At 40.9% G+C, this 18,393-nt stretch overlaps 1 protein-coding gene across 10 annotated transcripts in view; it reads right to left on the bottom strand.

The window, feature by feature from the left end:
• Positions 1–5,438: 5,438 nt before the first annotated feature.
• CHRNB3 (cholinergic receptor nicotinic beta 3 subunit) overlaps positions 5,439–18,393 on the bottom strand; it is a 29,155-nt gene continuing 16,200 nt past the window's right edge. For 9 of the 10 annotated variants that reach the window (XM_073218798.1, XM_073218801.1, XM_073218797.1 and 6 more), the window contains 3 exons: positions 14,150–14,259; positions 13,027–13,909; positions 5,439–10,530 (listed from right to left, as the gene is read on the bottom strand). In XM_073218798.1, coding sequence (XP_073074899.1) covers positions 10,396–10,530; positions 13,027–13,909; positions 14,150–14,259 — 1,128 coding nt within the window. In that variant the 3' untranslated portion in view covers positions 5,439–10,395. The remainder of the gene's footprint in view (positions 10,531–13,026; positions 13,910–14,149; positions 14,260–18,393) is intronic. The other variant, XM_073218805.1, reaches the window with a different exon arrangement.

The following is an 18,393-nucleotide window of genomic DNA, read 5'->3' as shown; positions in this document are numbered from 1 at the left end:
CGTTGTAATTAGGAAGGAAGAAGAAAAGCTATAGAGGTAGCAGACGGAAGAAAACATGGGAGGATTGATTATTTCTTTGACATATCTTCTTGTAGAGTAACTTAAGCATGTATACGTTTTAAACTACTAATTAAATTGCACACACACATTAACATAATAGGAATACAGTTACATAACCAAAGCAGATCTATAATTACCAGCCATCTCCAGTGAAGCCAAGAAAACCAGTTAGGCACCCTAGGCATTTGTGAAGATTTGTCTATGATATGATGGATATTGTCCAACTGTACTTGAACAGTCTGAGAGAAATCAGATAAATTAAAACAACCCATTCCTGGGAACTGTTCACATCCCATATGTTCTTTTAACAGTAGATAGTCTGTAGTTGTAAGATTTTGGAGCGCTACAACTTGCACTTCTCATAATTCTTGGTTGAGTTCCAACAGTATAGATCCAGTCAAATGTGTTGTTTTACTGAAAGCACAGGCCAGCTTAGATATCTCCTTCTTCATTCCAATGGCAAGCCCAGGAATCGGTGGGATGGATGCAGCTACAACTGCAGCATCGCCTGCATCTTTGTTGAGGTTTTTTGATGATCATCTTCTGGTATGAGTCTTCCAGAGAGTGCTGATGTTGGAAGTTCTTCTTCATATTGTATCTTAGTTCATTTTCTGGGTAGCCAAATTAGGCTTTGATCTTCTGTATAAACACAAACAGACCCTTTGCCCACACTTTGATATGCCCTTTATACCATTGTGTAGAACTCATTGGAGGTCACCACACAGGAACTGCTTTTTTTTTTAACAGAAAGGGATATTATCAGAAAAGTGTACCTCCATAGCCGATCATCTGACACCCTTTAAGTGATCAAAATTAAGGATATTTAAAGCATGCATTAATCGATGATTTACAGTTAGTTTTATCCTATCAAGGAGTTATCCCCCTTTTCTTTCTTTCTTTTTTTTTATTATCATTAATCTACACTTATATGCAGAATATTATGTTTACTAGGCTCTCCCCTATACCAGGTCCCCCCTATAAACCGCTTTACAGTCACTGTCCATCAGCATAGCAAAATGTTGTAGAATCACTACTTGTCTTCTCTGTGTTGTACCCTTTATCTCACCACCGCCTATGCACGCTAATCTTAATATCCTGCTTCTTCATCCCCCCCACTTATCCCTCCCTGCCCACCCATCCTCCCCAGTTCCTTTCCCTTTGGTACCTGTTAGTCCATTTTTGGGTTCTGTAATTCCGCTGCTGTTTTGTTCCTTCAGTTTTTCCTTTGTTCTTATACTCCACAGATGAGTGAAATCATTTGGTATTTCTCCTTCTCTGCTTGGCTTATTTCACTGAGCAAAACACCCTCCAGCTCCATCCATGTTGCTGCAAATGGTAGGATTTGCCCTATTCTTATGACTGAGTAGTATTCCATTATGTATATGTACCACATCTTCTTTATCCATTCATCTATCGATGGACATTTAGGTTGCTTCCAATTCTTCGCTATTGTAAATAGTGCTGCGATAAACATAGGGGTGCATCTGTCTTTCTCAAACTTGATTGCTGCATTCTTAGGGTAAATTCCTAGGAGTGGAATTCCTGGGTTAAATGGTAGGTCTGTTTTGAGCATTTTGATGAACCTCCATACTGCTTTCCCCAATGGTTGAACTAATTTACATTCCCACCAGCAGTGTAGGAGGGTTCCCCTTTCTCCACAGCCTCGCCAACATTTGTTGTTGTTTGTCTTTTGGATGGCAGCTATCCTTACTGGTGTGAGGTGATACCTCACTGTAGTTTTAATTTGCATTTCTCTGATAATTAGTGATGTGGAGCATCTTTTCATGTGTCTGTTGGCCATATGAATTTCTTTTTTGGAGAACTGTCTGTTAAGTTCCTCTGCCCATTTTTTAATGGGATTATTTGTTTTTGTTTGTTGAGACATGTGAGCTCTTTATATATTTTGGACGTCAAGCCTTTATTGGATCTGTCATTTACAAATATATTCTCCCATACTGTAGGGTTCCTTTTTGTTCTATTGATGATGTCTTTTGCTGTACAGAAGCTTTTCAGCTTAATGTAGTCCCACTTGTTCATTTTTGCTATTGTTTTCCTTGCCCAGGGAAATATGTTCAAGAAGAGTTCACTCATGTTTATGTCTAAACAGTTTTTGCCTATGTTTTTTTCTAAGAGTTTTATGATTTCATGACTTACATTCAGGTCTTTGATCCATTTTGAATTTACTTTTGTGTATGGGGTTAGACAATGGTCCAGTTTCATTCTCCTACATGTAGCTTTCCAGTTTTGCCAGCACCATCTGTTGAAGAGGCTGTCATTTCCCCACTGTGTGTCCATGGCTCCTTTATCAAATATTAATTGACCATATATGTTTGGGTTAATGTCTGGATTCTCTAATCTGTTCCACTGGTCTGTGGCTCTGTTCTTGTGCCAGTACCAAATTGTCTTGATTACTATAACTTTGTAGTAGAGCTTGAAGTTGGGGAGTGAGATCCCCGTACTGTATTCTTCTTTCTCAGGATTGCTTTGGCTATTCGGGGTCTTTGGTGTTTCCATATGAATTTTTGAATTATTTGTTCCAGTTCATTGAAGAATGTTGCTGGTAATTTGATAGGGATTGCTTTGGGCAGGATGGCCATTTTGACGATATTAATTCTTCCTAGCCATGAGCATGGGATGCGTTTCCATTTGTTAGTGTCCCCTTTAATTTCTCTTAAGAGTGACTTGTAGTTTTCAGGGTATAGATCTTTCACTTCTTTGGTTAGGTTTATTCCTAGGTGTTTTATTCTTTTTGATCCACTTGTGAATGGAATTGTTTTCCTGATTTCTCTTTCTATTGATTCATTGTTAGTGTATAGGAAAGCTACAGATTTCTGTGTGTTAATTTTGTTTCCTGCAACTTTGCTGTATTGTCTTTGTTATATTTTCATAGATATATGTGGTTTTGGGAGGAGATTTCTGCTGTTCTACTCATGCCGCGATCTTGGCTCCGCCAGGAGTTCTTTTTATATTCTGGATATTAACCCCTTATGAGATATTAATAGAGTTTTAAGAACTGCAAAGCAGGAAGATGGGGGAAAATGCTCCCAGCCAGGGGCAATTAAACCCTGATCTAAACACTGACTTGTTAACACATTTGTTTGTACTTGAAGATACCTCAGACTTCCCAGCCCAACTTTCCAGAATTTGCTCAGTGATCTCAGAGGAGAGAGGATCTTGTACTCACAAGTAAACAATTTTAAAAAAAATGAAATAAGCATTTAGATAAAAGGGACACTGCAGCATTTGATTAAATAGAAGAATAAAGAGAAGCATGTATTGAAAATTTGAAAAGGGTCATGACGATAGTAAAACATTAAAGATCTCTTTGTTTACTAAAATTTTTTATTTTCAGAATTGACTTGAAATTCTCTTTATTATGATTTCAATAGCAATATCACACTGGTGCACAAGCATGGGGGTGTCTGTGTACCTGAACTATAAGATCAATGACTTTATGGGAGGGAATGGACCTCATGGGTTATTTAGCCCAGCTCACTTTTTTTTAATCTCACAAGGTAGAGTGACTAACAGATTCAACTGCAGACCCCCTGTCTCTTGCCTCGTAAACCATTTCTCTGACTCTGTACAACTCAGTCTTTCTCACGAGATGGTAATGGAAAAAGACAGAAGTCAGCTGAGATAGCCCAGCTTCTGCCCCCACCATCCTCACACCCACCTCACAGGCAGGAGAATCATCTTTCACTATCAGTGGTCAGGAGGAGGAAGACAGCTTTGAAATGTACCCCAGGTTGGAGAGATGAAGCAGCAGCAAATGCTCCCTTATTTAGGAAGGTCAGGGCTATTAGCAGCACCAGAGTTTGTTTAGATGGCGCCAGGGGACACCAGCAGCTCACGTGGACTAAGCCTTCAGACTGACATCCTCCACTACTGAGCTGAGTAGGGCATTTTGGGGAATATGAATCACTCGGTGCAAACATCCAGGCTTTCCCCTCCGTAACTGCCCCACCTGGGCATGCCTCCCTTGGCTGAGGCCGCAGAAAGTGGGCAGAAAGGAAACCCTTTGACAGTAGCAGATGCGGAAGTGCAAAGATAGGACTCCACGGCAGGCGGGCACCACTCCTGGCTCCCGGGGCCGACGGAGTGGCGAGCTCCTGGAGAGGCCCGTGTGCTTCCAGGGGGCTCCAGTCCGTTGTCAGGCTGGAATGTGGGCCTGGGTGCTTGAACTTCTCATTTGTCAAGAGGAACTGAAAATCCAGTTTTTATATGAGATCTAGTTTTAAAATGTGGTGACAAAATTAAGATACAAAAATAAAGTCTCTGGGTTAGCCAAACAAAACGTTTATGCAGGTCATGAGTTTGCAGCCTTTAAACACACAGGCGTGATTCCTCCTGTTGGGCGAGGTCCTACAGGACGGGTAAGGAAGTGCAAGAAGTGGGGAGGGGGTGGGCTCAGAACTGTGGCAGCCCTGTTGCAGGGCCCCAAGAGCATCTACATGGGGTGTCCCGGTCCAGCCCCAACCCCCAGGGCCTATGGTGTGCACTTGTGTGTAGTGAGGGGCGGACAGCAGGCCACAGCATCTGAGCACCAACCTTTCCATCCCCTCTGACAAGGAAACAAATCTGGACCCTTCACAGCACCCAGCCATTCTCAGCCGGAAATGCTGTTGCCCCCTTCTCTCGTTCTCTTTCCAGTTGGCATTTGGAAATGTCTAAGTGGGCATTTTTAGTTGCCACAATGTTGGGGAAGCTATTAACAATAGCGCCTGGGGCTAGGGATGCCAAGCATCCAACAATGTGTGGGATGGGCAGGTGCAGCCTCTGTGAAAAATCAGAGCCCTCTTGATGTGAGTTTGGAGCACAGGCCTGTGTGCACATGCTGAGCAGGCTTGTTGGGGGCAGCCACATGCCACGCCTGCCACATCCCACCATGCTTACCACCTGCCACACCCACTGCCATGCCTGCCATGCCCAACACACCCACCACACTTGCCACGCTCACCACACCCACTACACCATGCCCACCATGCCCCACAGATGGTGAGGCAGGACCATTACCCGTACACAGGGGCGAAGATTGTGTTTCCCTCACAGGGCTGTTTGGAGGGTTGCCTGAGTTCATCCTCACAAGGTGTGCCCTTTTATCTGTGATTTCCCCTTGTATGCTACATCCTTCTGGCCTGGCTGCATCTCCTCTTTTGCCCAAAGCTGGAACCATCCCTGACTGTTCAGGGGCATGTCTGATTCCACAACAGGCTAGGCTGGCCTGCCCGACAGGGGTTCCTGTGCCCGCAGGTGTGACTGTGTACCACAGTGGGTATATTGCTGCTCTTGGCTAGTTTTCCCAAACCCAAGCTTGTCCATGAACCAAAGAAATGATGCCACTTTTATTCTTACTGTTATTTTATTGACATAGTACACAGAAAGTCTTAATACAAAGAGGGACTAATGTCAGGTTAAACATAAATGGTAGTCACAGTCCTGTTAACTAAACTAATTCACTTTAGTACATAATAGTAGGTACTTCTGAGAAAGAATTATGACACAACCCAAAGGTCCACAACACCATAAAAATATTACTCTTTGGAAATTAAAGTGTCCCCTGTAGCTGGTTAGAGCACATCTTTAAAGGAACCAAAGTCATAGGTAAGAGTCTTCATAACTTTTTGTGCTGTGCCCACCAGCTATCCCACAGAACTTACCACTGGCTGCCATCATCTTAACCCAGGGACTAGTCCAAACACTAATGATGAGATGGTCAGAGAGCATGTCTCCTCCTAAGGTGCAGTGTCAACTACACATCATCATCTGTGAGGTATTCAGGCCCCAAATACCAAAAGGGAAGTAAAGTTGCAACTTCTAGTTTATAGGAAATACAGGAGACAGAGGAACAAGTTAAAGGATGCTGGAAACAAGTAACCAGAAAACTGTAAAGACATTTTTGGGGAAAAACTGATCTAGTCTTTTTACATCAGTGCCAAGAAACATAGATAAAAGGCATAATACTATGGGTTGAATCTTATTTTAGACATGGTAACTATAAACTTAAGCTATTCTTGAAATATTTAGGGAAACCTGAAAATGGGGTTATTCATTTTTCTAAGTATGATGATAGTATTTTAGAAACACTTTAATGTAGGAAAATGTTTAAGATGCATACTGAAAATTATACACACACACAGGGCTGGAAATATTGGGAGGGGCTGAGCAAGAGTATGAATTTGTCCTGATTTTAGACAAATAACCCAATCACACTTTCCGGTACTGGTTTAATTAATTAACAAATATTAGTTAAGCCTTGAGCATGTATTCAGCTCTATTAAATGCTATTGAGGATATAATGCAGGATATGCTATGATAAGAAAATAAAATTTACGTAATAAAACAATAGAGGACAATTACATCCTGAACCATGTAGCAGAGACTGGAAAAGCCTCGGGCTTTCAGAGACAGGGAGCTCAGGGGGGCTGGGCGTTGTGTGAAGGCTGCAGGAGGAGGTGGGTGTGAGCAGAATCTGAAGGAGAACAGTTTAGGAGGGCTCCTTGCACACACGTGCACTGGTGTGTTCGGGCACATGTGTGTCCCACATGCTCATGCCTGCAATGGAGAGCCAAATGGGTCTCCCAACATCTGCTTGTTGGAAACAGCTGGTAGGTTTTGCCCACAGAAGATTTTTCTTGCTATTTATTCGAAATGAAAATTTCTTTGCTTTCAAGTTATCTTTTCTAGTTATCTCCTTAGGATTAACTGTGATATATAAACATTTATCCTTCTCCATATTTGAAGCTGTTACCGTCTCCTGCCTGAGCTGCAGTGAGGCTTAAGCTGCGTGCACACACGTAATTTGACCTTTGCTGTATTTGTGCCTGGTCAGAAAGAGCCTTGCTGGGGGAAGTGTTTCATGAGGCATTTTTCAAAATTTAAAATGGAATTCATAGCTAAATGGGTTTTTCTAAGATTAGTATTGTCATTTACCTAGCAAACAAATGAGTTAAATAAAGCTAATTAATGAGTTAATGTCAATAGTGTTCTCAGTAAAGGAAAAGCAGTGATTTGCCCTTTGAATCCACAGTCCTGTCAGGATTTGAAGGCAGGGACCCCCTGATTGTTATCACAATGGAGGCGAGCAGACTCTGTCCTTAAGTAGTGATAAAGCAGATTACATTTTCCCAAAGGAATGAAGTTATAATTAGAAGTTGTGTAGTTTAAAAATTGTGAAAGTTCCAGTATAATATCCAAACCAGAGAATTTTAGAGGAGAGCTTCAAAGGCCATGAGTCACAGACCAGGAAACTAAAACCCAGAGAGGGCAAGTGACTTTTCTAAGGCCCCACAGCTCACACAGCTGGGTAATGGCTGGTCTAGAATCCCAAGAGTTCCAGTGCCTTGGTTTCTATTTCACCATGCCGCCTCCCCTTAAAAAATCCAGAAAACATGCTGAGAAGTAATGGATATGTCGCCCATACAGAGATGGCCAGTATTCCATAATGTGTGCACATAGCTCCTAAACACACAGTTCTATGGTACAACATCCGATATCTGTTGAAAACAAATACATTGACCATATTACTTAGACACTTAAAATCTGTAAATACGATTTCTCGTTTGGAATGCAGAATCGCGTTGCAGGGTGATTTGAACAGCATGAATCTCTAAAAAGCAAGCAATCCAGGCTATTTGAATAATTGTGTTATTTCTGTTCACGATGGTCTGTGTTTGTTCTAAGAACACAGCAGACCTGAGCGCTTTGTAGGCTTAGGAAGGGAGCCAAGGGTCATTAGAGGAACTGTTTCCAGGAGGGAGGAAGGATCAGGGCGCCGGGAAGGAGAAGGGCCATTTGGTACCAACTGGACGGAGATCTGCAAGGCAGCAGGGAAGGCGGCTCCGAGAAGGCCGCAGATGTCCCGGAGACGGGGAGGAGCCAGCTGTGAGAGCCCCAGTAAGCGCACATGCTCCTCCTGGTGAGTTGAACAATGTATGTGGATCATTAACTTCTAGACGGTGTAAGGAATTAAAGAAATAAAAATTATGAGAGAAAGGCTAATGAATTAATAAACGTGGAAGACAGATCCAGAAATACCAAGACCCTTTACTAGAATTTCAAAAAGAAAAGCTGGAGAATGGAGGACAGGAAACAATGAAAGAAATTAGAGAAGAAAATTTATGTGAGTTGAAGAAAGACAGTAGCCATCAAGTGCCAAGACAAAAACAGAGAGAGTCCTGTATTTAGATAGATCCAATGTATAGGTGGCATTCTAAAGTCCAAAGATAAAGCAAAAAGCCTGAGTTTTAAGAATGAAAACAACAAGAATTGATAGAAAAAAGGAGTAAGAACCAGCATTTATCATACTGCTCGCCTATAAGACAGCATAGAGTAATGTCTTCAAAGTTCCAAGGGAAATTATTTTTTTTTAGGAGAGCAAGGCAGAGGCTTTTATTTGGAGATAAAGTGAGAGGACAGAGCTCCCAGCTCACACCAGGAGGGGACAAGAGAGCCCGGGGTGGTGCGTTGTTTAGGGGTTTTATAGGCGGTTGAGAGACAAAGGGCTAGGGATGCAGACCTGCTAAGTGGTCCCAAAATGTTTATCTTTGCAAGAGACATTAGGTTTCTTGTTAGTCTTTCGGGTTATTTACAAGAAATTTACTGCTCTGATTTCCTCCCAGGATAGCAGCTTCCTGGTCTCGGAGCATATCACTCAAGGCTGTCTGCTTTGCTCCCAAGGTGGGCTGAGTTATTGTCTGTTTGTTAAGAAACTTACTTTTTAACTAATTGGGTTTTAAAATGCAATCTTAATTTCAAGATGGAATCCTTCCTGTTTTTACTATGTTGTTTAGGGCAGAGGGAAATGATTTTGAACTCAGAATTCTAGGCCCAGCCAACCTATTTTGTGAAGAAATAATAAATTACAACTTCAGAAATGCAAGGATTCAGAAAGGTTACCACACTCAGACCTCTCTGAAAGAATTACTTCGAGAAGTGGTCCTCTGAAATAATGAGAAGAAAACAGGATAAAAAACAGTGGTGAAGCAAGAAATAAATAAAACAATTTTTTTTGTTTTTAATGTGATTGTGGATAAAATGTATTGTCAATAAATTATTCTGAAGAAAGAGACACATCACTAATAAAAATTAGTCATTTGGAACTGAAATTCTGGGTGATTTAGATAAAACATAAAAGGTGAGAAAGAGAGAGGGGGAGTGATTATTTCATTCGGAGAGTGGCTGCTGCAGGCATTAATGCTCAACACAGATTTAAAAACATTGACTATGTTTAGTAATCAATAGGGATGGATGCATAACTCTCAAACCATTATAGGAAAAGAAGGACAAACTCAGTCAAGGGTGAAAAGGAGGAAAAAGAGAAGGAACAAGAAAACATACAGAAAACATAAAATAAAATGGCATGAATAAGACTAAACAGTGTATGTGAAAAGGTTAAACCCTTATGTTGAGATTTTCAAAAGTCCAGCTACAAACTGTTTATAAGACACATGCCTCAAAATAATAGAGAGAGATCTGGATTTATACCGGGGCACGAGAAGGATTCCTTCACACTGAAACCTAGGATTTGCAGCAGCAATTTGAGAGGCAGAAAGCATCTGAAGGGGCTCCTGGTGAGTCTTAGAGGGTGTGGTGGGGTGGGGGGATGAAATGCATCCAGAGGAAATTGGAAAGATGGCTCTGGTCGTAATAGAATGCTAATTTATTGGCAAAAAACAAAAATCCCTTTATAATGTTATGGATAATCCATGAAGAGGTTACCATGCTGGGGCGAGACCAGACCATCTGTAAGGAATGCTGTGCTTGGGGTGATGCTCGTTACCAGGCATCATGGAACCTTCGTGAGTTCAGGTGTGCTGTCCCAGGTGCTGTTTCTCCCCCAAGGCTGGTGAGATTTGTTCATCCACATCGCCATGCAAGCAGAACACTCAGCACCAGTTTGCAACTCAGGATAAACCACACCAAGGACACTGGGAGAGGCAGGAGACCCCGGTCGGCCCAGACGAACAGCTTGGCTCAGAGACCTCCTTGGATTCCTGGCCGGCCTCCTTAGGTGGCCTCAGTCCGGCTTCCTGGGAGCCTCAGTCTGGCCACCAGCAACTGTCCTAGCACGTCCTGGCCATGACCTCAGGCCTAGACATCTGACTCCTTCCAGGGCATTGTGGGAAGCCAGGGCACAGCCTGAGAAGAGTCTGTTTACTTAAACCCAACTCACTCTAATGGCAAACCCACAACTAGCAGGGCTCAGTTTCCCCGAGGATGACACAGGCCCTCCACTTGAGCACGTGCATGTGGGTGTTAGTATATACAGGCCAGGCGGCTGCCAGCTCTATGAGGGAGTTTGTCGTTATGGTACATTGCTCAGGACCCTCATTCCTAGTGGTGACTATGCAGCCACATCTTCAAAGCAGGAGTGAAAATCAGAATGGAGCCTGTGACCGACACAATCAGAAAGAGCCAAAGGAAGATGCGGTCGAGAACTTGAGCTACAAATTTCCAGTCTTGCACTACCTGCAAAAGAGAAAAAGATGCCTTCCGTTCAAGATGCTGGGCTAGTCTTCTGAATCCTTTTCAAGTGATTTAAAAACAGTAATATTCAGATTCATAACCCTTCAGTTTTCAAAACGCACCTAACACATCATGCACAATACAGGCTCCCATTCTTCCCTGTGACACTTCCCAGAAATGGCCTGGGAGCCCTGCATTCAATGCTGAAGACGTGCGACAGAAACAACAGAATGGGAAAAGCCAGATCGGTACACAAATAAAAAATCAGTGTCTCTTATTGCTTCCTGATTGCATATGAAATGAATCACAAGGTTATAAGTTAAGAATTCTCATGGCCAGAGGTCACAGCCTTCTTCCCACCCCACCTGTGGGGCTGGCTGCTGCAGCTCCAGATGATGGACACCGCAAGGGGGAGAAAGGACCAGGGGCCAGAGCTCGTAGCGAGAGAGGGGACCGAGTCCCTCTTCCCTTTGGAGGAAGGGACCTGGGCCCGAACGCGCGGCAAGCTGGAGAAAGCAAGGTCAGAGCAGGAGCGGCCAGCCGAGGGCCGAGAGGCCAGCGGCCAGTTGTCTTTCAAGGGAAAATAAATGTCCCATTTCTACTCTACGGCGATTTCGTGAAGATGGGCTAGAGAAGGATGCCTGCCATTCTAGAAGGGACACAGGTGCTTGCGTGTAAAACCTGAATGATATATTCTGTGCACAAAGAGATTTAGAAATCAAGCCTTGGGAAAGAAACACAAAGAAGAGAGATTAAAATGTTTAAAATGTCAACCTCGAATGGCAGATTTATAGAGATTTTAATCTCGTTTACACGTTTTGTTTTTTTCGAGTTCTCTACACTGATAATGTGTTTCTTTGATAATTTTTTTAAAAGCTATTTTAAATCCTTGTATTATAATTTTTAAAAGATGTAAAGAAACAACAAAAAAACCCTTAGGAAAAGCTGAAATGTTTGTTTTGTAACAGAAATCACGTTTAGAACACTTTTAAAAAAATCTTTTTCAGTGGATGGAAAACATGACAAATTGTATGAGAGAGGACATGGTCGTCAGTGTGTATATCAGATGTAGAAGGCTATTTCTAAAAAACACTCTCTCAGGAATGTGTTTATGGGTCAGGCTCTTGACTCACATTTTCGCTGATTTTAGAGTAAAATAATCGAATCCTATAAATTGGTCTAAACGTTGTTTTAGGCAACAGACCAGTTTTTTTGTTTGTTTGTTTTTGTTTTGTTTGTTTATTTATTTATTTGGTATCATTAATCTACAATTACATGAAGAACATTATGTTTACTAGGCTCCCCCTTCACCAAGTCCCCCACACATATCCCTTCACAGTCACTGTCCATCTGAGTAGTAAGATGCTGTAAAATCACTACTTGTCTTCTGTGTTGTAGAGTCGGCCCTGTACCCGCCCCCCCCCCACATTATACATGTTAATTGTAATGTGCCCTTTGTTTTTCCTTGCCCTTATCCCTCTCTTCCCACCCATCCTCCCCAGTCCCTTTCCCTTTGGTAACTGTTAGTCCATTTTTGGGTTCTCTGATTCTGCTGCTGTATTGTTCCTTCAGTTTTTCTTTGTTCTTATACTCCACAGATGAGTGAAATCATTTGGTACTTGTCTTTCTGCACCTGGCTTCTTTCACTGAGCATAATATCCTAACAGACCAGTTTTTATACTGAATATTTATATGTCAAATAATATTTTCATTCCATTGGGGAAGGACCAATGGACTTAGAGAAACTTAGAGGGACTTAAAGGAACTATAGAGGTGAAGAGAAAGATGAAAATGAGTATCTATTGACTATTTACATAATCAGGGGCCAGGGCTGCAGGTGCTGGGCACACGGGGCGCTTTACATTTAGTGTCATTTATTCTTCACTATAACTCATCAAGGTGGGTTTCAGGAAACTGAAGTTCAGGTTGAATACCTTGTCTCAAGTCACATAGGAAACAAGTAGGATCTGAGTCCAAGACTGTTTTGGGTCTGAAATCCACACTCTTGCCACACTTAAAAAAAAATCTGTAAGCTAAATAGTTACATTCTCTTCCCTCCCCCAAATACCTGCTGTAATACTGTACTTTTGTCTTAATTTTCAAAATCTGATTCTTTCTGTCCTTCTATTTCCAAGTACTGTGGATACAAATATCCAGCATCCCAAGAAAAATGAGAGAGAAATTACCAGAGACCAGGATAATCAACTTAAAATGTAGAATTGAATTATTTTCAATAGAAGTAAGTCCAGTTTTAAGGAAAAGTGCTTAGTCTGTCCTTGCTTCACTGCTGCTCATTCTGTTCTTGTGAACCTCTTCCCCCAAATCCATACTGAGATCCCGATTTTATGTCAGGGCTTGTTTTGCACTTTATATGTGTAAAGCAGATAGCTAACAGTGTCGCAATTCAAACAATGACAGCATTTTGTTGGAAACAGATGTCAAAATGTTAGTTCTTGCCCATCTTCACGGCAGCATTTTTATGAAGATCAATTTACTCACCTGGCTGACAAAATGCTCTTTCCTCACATGCCTGGAAATGTACCTTATGGAATCAGCAGCCTTTTCCAAGAAAGCAGCCAGAACTTTCTCCCCATCACTAATCTGCATCTGCTGCTTTTTCTCTGGGACTCTCCCTTTCACGGCGGGCTGACTCTCCTCTCCATCCGGGAAAGGGTAGCGATCCCCGTGGTCCTTCATGCAAAGTAATTTTGGGAGTTTCTGCAGAAAGAGCCTCTTCACCCAGGGCGCCACAGGGTGGTAGGTTGGGGAAGATCTGTGGTGAACATTAATTACGAAAACAGTAACAATGATGGACAGCGTGACGAAAATCATAATGAACAGCAGGTATTCACCGATGAGAGGGAGGACCTTGGAAGAAGATGGGATTATTTCCTCAATGACTAAAAGAAAAACCGTCAGGGAAACCAAGACAGAGGTTGACAAGGAAAGTTTTTCTCCTTCATCGGACGGTAAATAGAACACGAGAACTGTCAGAAAAGACAGCCCCAGGCAGGGGATTATCAGAAAGAGGGTGTAGAACAGCGGCAGGCGCCTCAGGACGAAAGAGTAAGTGATGAATGGGTAGGAGTATACACCGTCTCTTCTGTTCCCCTTCACCCCCTTTGCATTGAGGATTTCCCACTCTCCATTATCAAAGAAGTCTTTTCTGTCAACATTTTCATTTATCAAAACAAGGTCAACCATGGTCCCATCGTAAGTCCAAGACCCGAACCTCATGGAGCAGTTCTGCCGGTCAAACGGAAAGAAGGTGACGTCCATGGTGCAGGAGCTTTTGTAACTTGCAGGTGGGGTCCAAGTGACGGTCCCGTTCCATCCCACGATGGCCTTGGTCATGAGGGAGCCTTCGAAGCGGCCATCAGCACTGGAGTAGAAGTTTCATTCTCAATGGTTACTTGAACACATATTAATTAGATTTTTTTTTCCCACCACCGTTGTATTTGTTTTTAATTATCACCTTCCTACAAAAGTGTCAAACAATATTTCAAAAGAAACAATTCCCTTGCTACCTAAAGTTGTAGCTTTCTTTAATTACTTTGCCCAAATCAGGCTTTTCTATTTCTAGTCCCAATCTGACCATGTATTTTTCTTCTAGAATACTTACTTTTCAAGGAGAACAATGTCAGGAAGCCAGAGAGATTCTGAGGGGACTTTAATTGAACGAATTCCACCATACTCAGGAGGGTTCCAGCGTAATTTGTAGTCTATCCATTCCTGCATAAATTAGAACACTGTGATTTCACCCTGAAAATTCAAACTGTTAGATTTGGAATCTCCAAGTTTATGTTAATTTACTAATCCAGTGTTTTATTTAAAAAGGGAGATTCATCCACTTAAGAACTTACAACCATTTAGGTAGCTCAGTACAGTTGGAAAGATACAACCTGCCTGTCCTCTGATTTTACACAGGCCCACACTGGTCCTGTCTGGGATTTCCAAAATTGCTGTATCTACCTCCCAAAATAAGGCTCGGCAAGAAATGCCGCTGATTCACGAGTTTGTTTTTTCAGCCTATTTTCTCTTAAGAAACAAAAGAAAAAAGCAATGATAGAGCTAACTTGGTTTATTCTACGAGAGTTGGTCCAGTGATATTTTAATCTCAAGGTAATGGGTACAAATGATTTTGAATGTCACTGGAGAATCTCAGACAAACATCCACCCGGTATGTTAATATGAAACATCCAGTATCTACTGACTGCTCTTGATGACATTAAAACTTCAACAGAATGAAGAAATATTTTCCAAGAGTCTCCTTTTAAATTCTAATCTGAATTTAAGCACCCAATTACAGTTTTAAGTTATATTCCTAATATCGTTAGCTGCAGATACTTATATATTTTTCCCTATAATAGGATGAAATAATTTAGCATGTTTTATAGGAACGGATGGGGCACTAGGTTAACAAACCTGACCATTAATTGACTGGATTATGAATGTCAAGAGGATGATGCATGGATGACCTAATTATAGCAGAAGATGGGGTTTCTTAAAAAGATTTGGACCCAGAACTTATGAAATCAGACCTGAAAATTAAAATCTTCTATTCTACTGTCCCTCAGGTGGACAGCTGAGCAATGACAGATGATATTAAATGACATTTCAGAAGTTAGAAGGGCAAGCCTAGTGGGAGGCTTCCTGGAATCCAGTTATGCCAACTTCGTCATTAAACAAAATCAGGAGTCAGCAGATGGATGATTCCACTAGTGGATGAAATACTGAAATATGCATGAGCACCTGAAAGATGATGGAACTGTACACTCCAGATGAGACATATTCTACCTTGGGCAATATTTGTGAGGCTTGATCCTTAAAAAATTGAAAAGGATGCAGGTTTTTTTTTTGGGGGGGGTGAAAGAATTATAAACAACTTTATTTTCAGGTGGCAGGTTATTCACTAAAAGCCTGCTCACTCAGAGCCAGTCTGCATGTAGCAAGCTGGTCTCTGCCTCTGGGCCCCTCTGCACAGCCGTACTCTGGGCCTCTCTGCACAGTCGTCCCACACAGCCATCCTCTGGGCCTCTGTTCTCAGAGGATGCAGGTTTTTAATAGCTACAATTGAAAAGATAAAAAATTGCATGACTGTTTAGAGAAAACGATGCATGTGAAGACTGACAGTTTAAGAGCCCACACTAACAAAGTATTTACCATGTTTACTTGGTACTCTGCAGCTTCTCTTTTTGCCTCTTCCTCTGCCCATTTTGAAAAGCAAAAATAATTTCCTTCCTATGAATAATTTGTCTCCTGCTAAGGAGACTTTTACTAGCAGCAGCAGGTCTGAATCTGAGACATGTTGAAGGGAACTCAGAGTAACATTTTCTGTTTGTTTCGCTCTCACTTCATTTACGTTTAAGAATTGACTTAAAGCTCACTTTTTGTGGGCAGTTCTTTATGCAAACAATAGTATAACCACTGACACCATCAAGATACCAGATCAGCTTTGTTGCCCCCCAGTTTTCCTGGTGCTGCTCCTTTACAATCAACCCCATCCAAATCCCCACCTCTTGGTAACCCCTGATCTATTTTCTGATCCTATAATTTTGCCTTTTACTTATCTAATGCATTTTGGATTCTTCTATCATAGTACCTATTATATTAGTAGATCACTCACTTTTGTTAGTGAGCAGTATTCCATTGTGTGACCATACCATGACTTTTCTATCCATGAATTCCACTGTATGATTATACCATGATTTATTGATCACCAAGTAGGATATTTGGACTCTTTCCAGTTATTAACGATTATAAAGCCACTACGAACATTTTGTACAGTTTTTTTGGGCAAAAAATCTTTTCTCTTGAGTAAATACCTAGGAGGAGGATGGCTGTGACATATGGTAAGTGTGTGCTTAACTTTCTATGAAACTGTCACACTGTGCTGCCAAGTGGCTGTATCATTTTGACTTCCCCACATCAGTGTATGAGAGCTCCGGTTATCTGGCATCTTCTGTAGTACTTGGGATTGTCACATTTTTTATTTTAACTGTGTTGTAATCGCTGCCATGTGGTATCTCATTGTGGTGTTTGACCTAAGTATGCCTAATGGCTCCTGACACAGAGCATCTCTTCCTGTGCTTATTTGCCAGCCATCTATTTTTTTTGGAGAAGTGGCTGTTAAACCTTTTGCATATTATTAAATTGGGTTGCTTGTTTTCTTATTACTGAGTTTTTAGAATTCTATATATATTCTAGGTAAAAGCCCTCTGTCAAATATTTGATTTGCGAATATTTTCCCCACAGTCTGTGGTTTCCTAATTCATTAAAGATTGTCTTTTACAAGACAGACATCCTAAATTTTGATGAAGTTTGTCTTGTATGGATTGTGTTGATTTTAAGAAATTTTTGCCTAAGATTTTCTTAGAAATCTTAAGATTTCTCCTAGAAATTTTATAGTTTAAGGTTTTACATTTAGGTCCAAGATCCATTTTAAGGTAATTTACTACAGTGTGAATGTGGGTTAAAGTTGGTTTATTTTGCACATAGATGTCCAATTGTTCCAGCACTTTTTGTTGAAAAGACTAAACATTTTCCACTGAATTACCATTGCACATGTGCCAAAAATTGACTAACCATGGCTGTGTGTGGATCTATTTATGGGCTTTTTGTTCTGTTTTATTCATCTCTTTGTCTTTCTTTTCTCAACACCACACTGTCTTGATTACTGTTGCTTTCTAGAAGTTTGGAAATCACATCATATTTGCCCCTTAACTATATTCTCCCTTTTCAAAAATGTCTTGGCCATCTGGTTCCCATGCTTTTCCATGTAGCTAAACATGTGTTGCCATCTGCAAAAATTTCCTGCTGAAATTTTAACTGATAGATTTGATTTGGGGAGAACTGACATCACAACAGCGACTTTTTGGACCCAGAAATGTAACTTCTCTCTCCATTTATTTAGTCATCTTTGATGTTTTCTAATCAGTGTTTTCAAGTTCCAGACCACTCACATATTTAATTAGATTTATACCTAAGTATTTCATGTTTTGTAGATGCTCTGGTAAATGTACTTTGAAATTCAAAAATAAAGTTCAATTGTGCATTGCTAGAACTTGAACATACAATTGACTTTTGTATATTGACCTTGTATGTATACTGCTTGGTTCATTTAGCTTTAGCTTTTTCTGTGTGTAGATTTTCTACTCAATTATGTCATTTGCAAATAGTTTTATTTATTTATTTCCAATCTGAATGCCTTTATTGTTTTTCTTTTCTGTATTTCACTGGCTAGGTCCTCCAGTATGATGTTAAATAGGAACAGGAGGGCAGATCTACTTGCTTGATCCTAGGCAGAAAGCATCTGCCTGTTCACCATTATTATGTTAGCTGTTAGTTTTCTGTAAATGCCTTGTATTTGGTTAAGGAAGATCCTTTGTATTTCTAGTTTGCTGCAATTTATTTTTTTTTAATCATGAATGGATACTGAATTGGGTAAAAAGCTTTTCAGCATCTATTGAGATGATTTTCTTTATTCTTCTTCTTTTGCCTCTTAATAAGATGAATTACACTGATTGATTTTCAGATGTTGAACCAGCCTTGCATTCTTGAGACCCACCCCACGAGGCCATGATGTCTTACAGCTTATATAATACTTTTTCTACCTGTATCAGGACTAAGATGTAGACATCTAAAATGGGGATGTGTTGGCAAGAAGGTTATTCCTCTAGTGGCTCTCCCAATGTTATTTGAATTGAAATCAAAATACAGTTGAGGTTTCCTTGCAAAGACACGAAGGCAATGAGATGGATGGCATGTACCTTTGTGCTTTTAATACTGATGCATTTAAAAAAAAATTCTTGCTTGTAAGAGTGAAAAATACATTCTAATAATTCACTACCTACCTAATATAAGTCT

Source organism: Manis javanica, chromosome 12 (genome assembly GCF_040802235.1).
Source record: "Manis javanica isolate MJ-LG chromosome 12, MJ_LKY, whole genome shotgun sequence".
NCBI lineage: Eukaryota > Metazoa > Chordata > Mammalia > Pholidota > Manidae > Manis > Manis javanica.
This window is presented reverse-complemented; position numbering and strand designations above follow the sequence as displayed.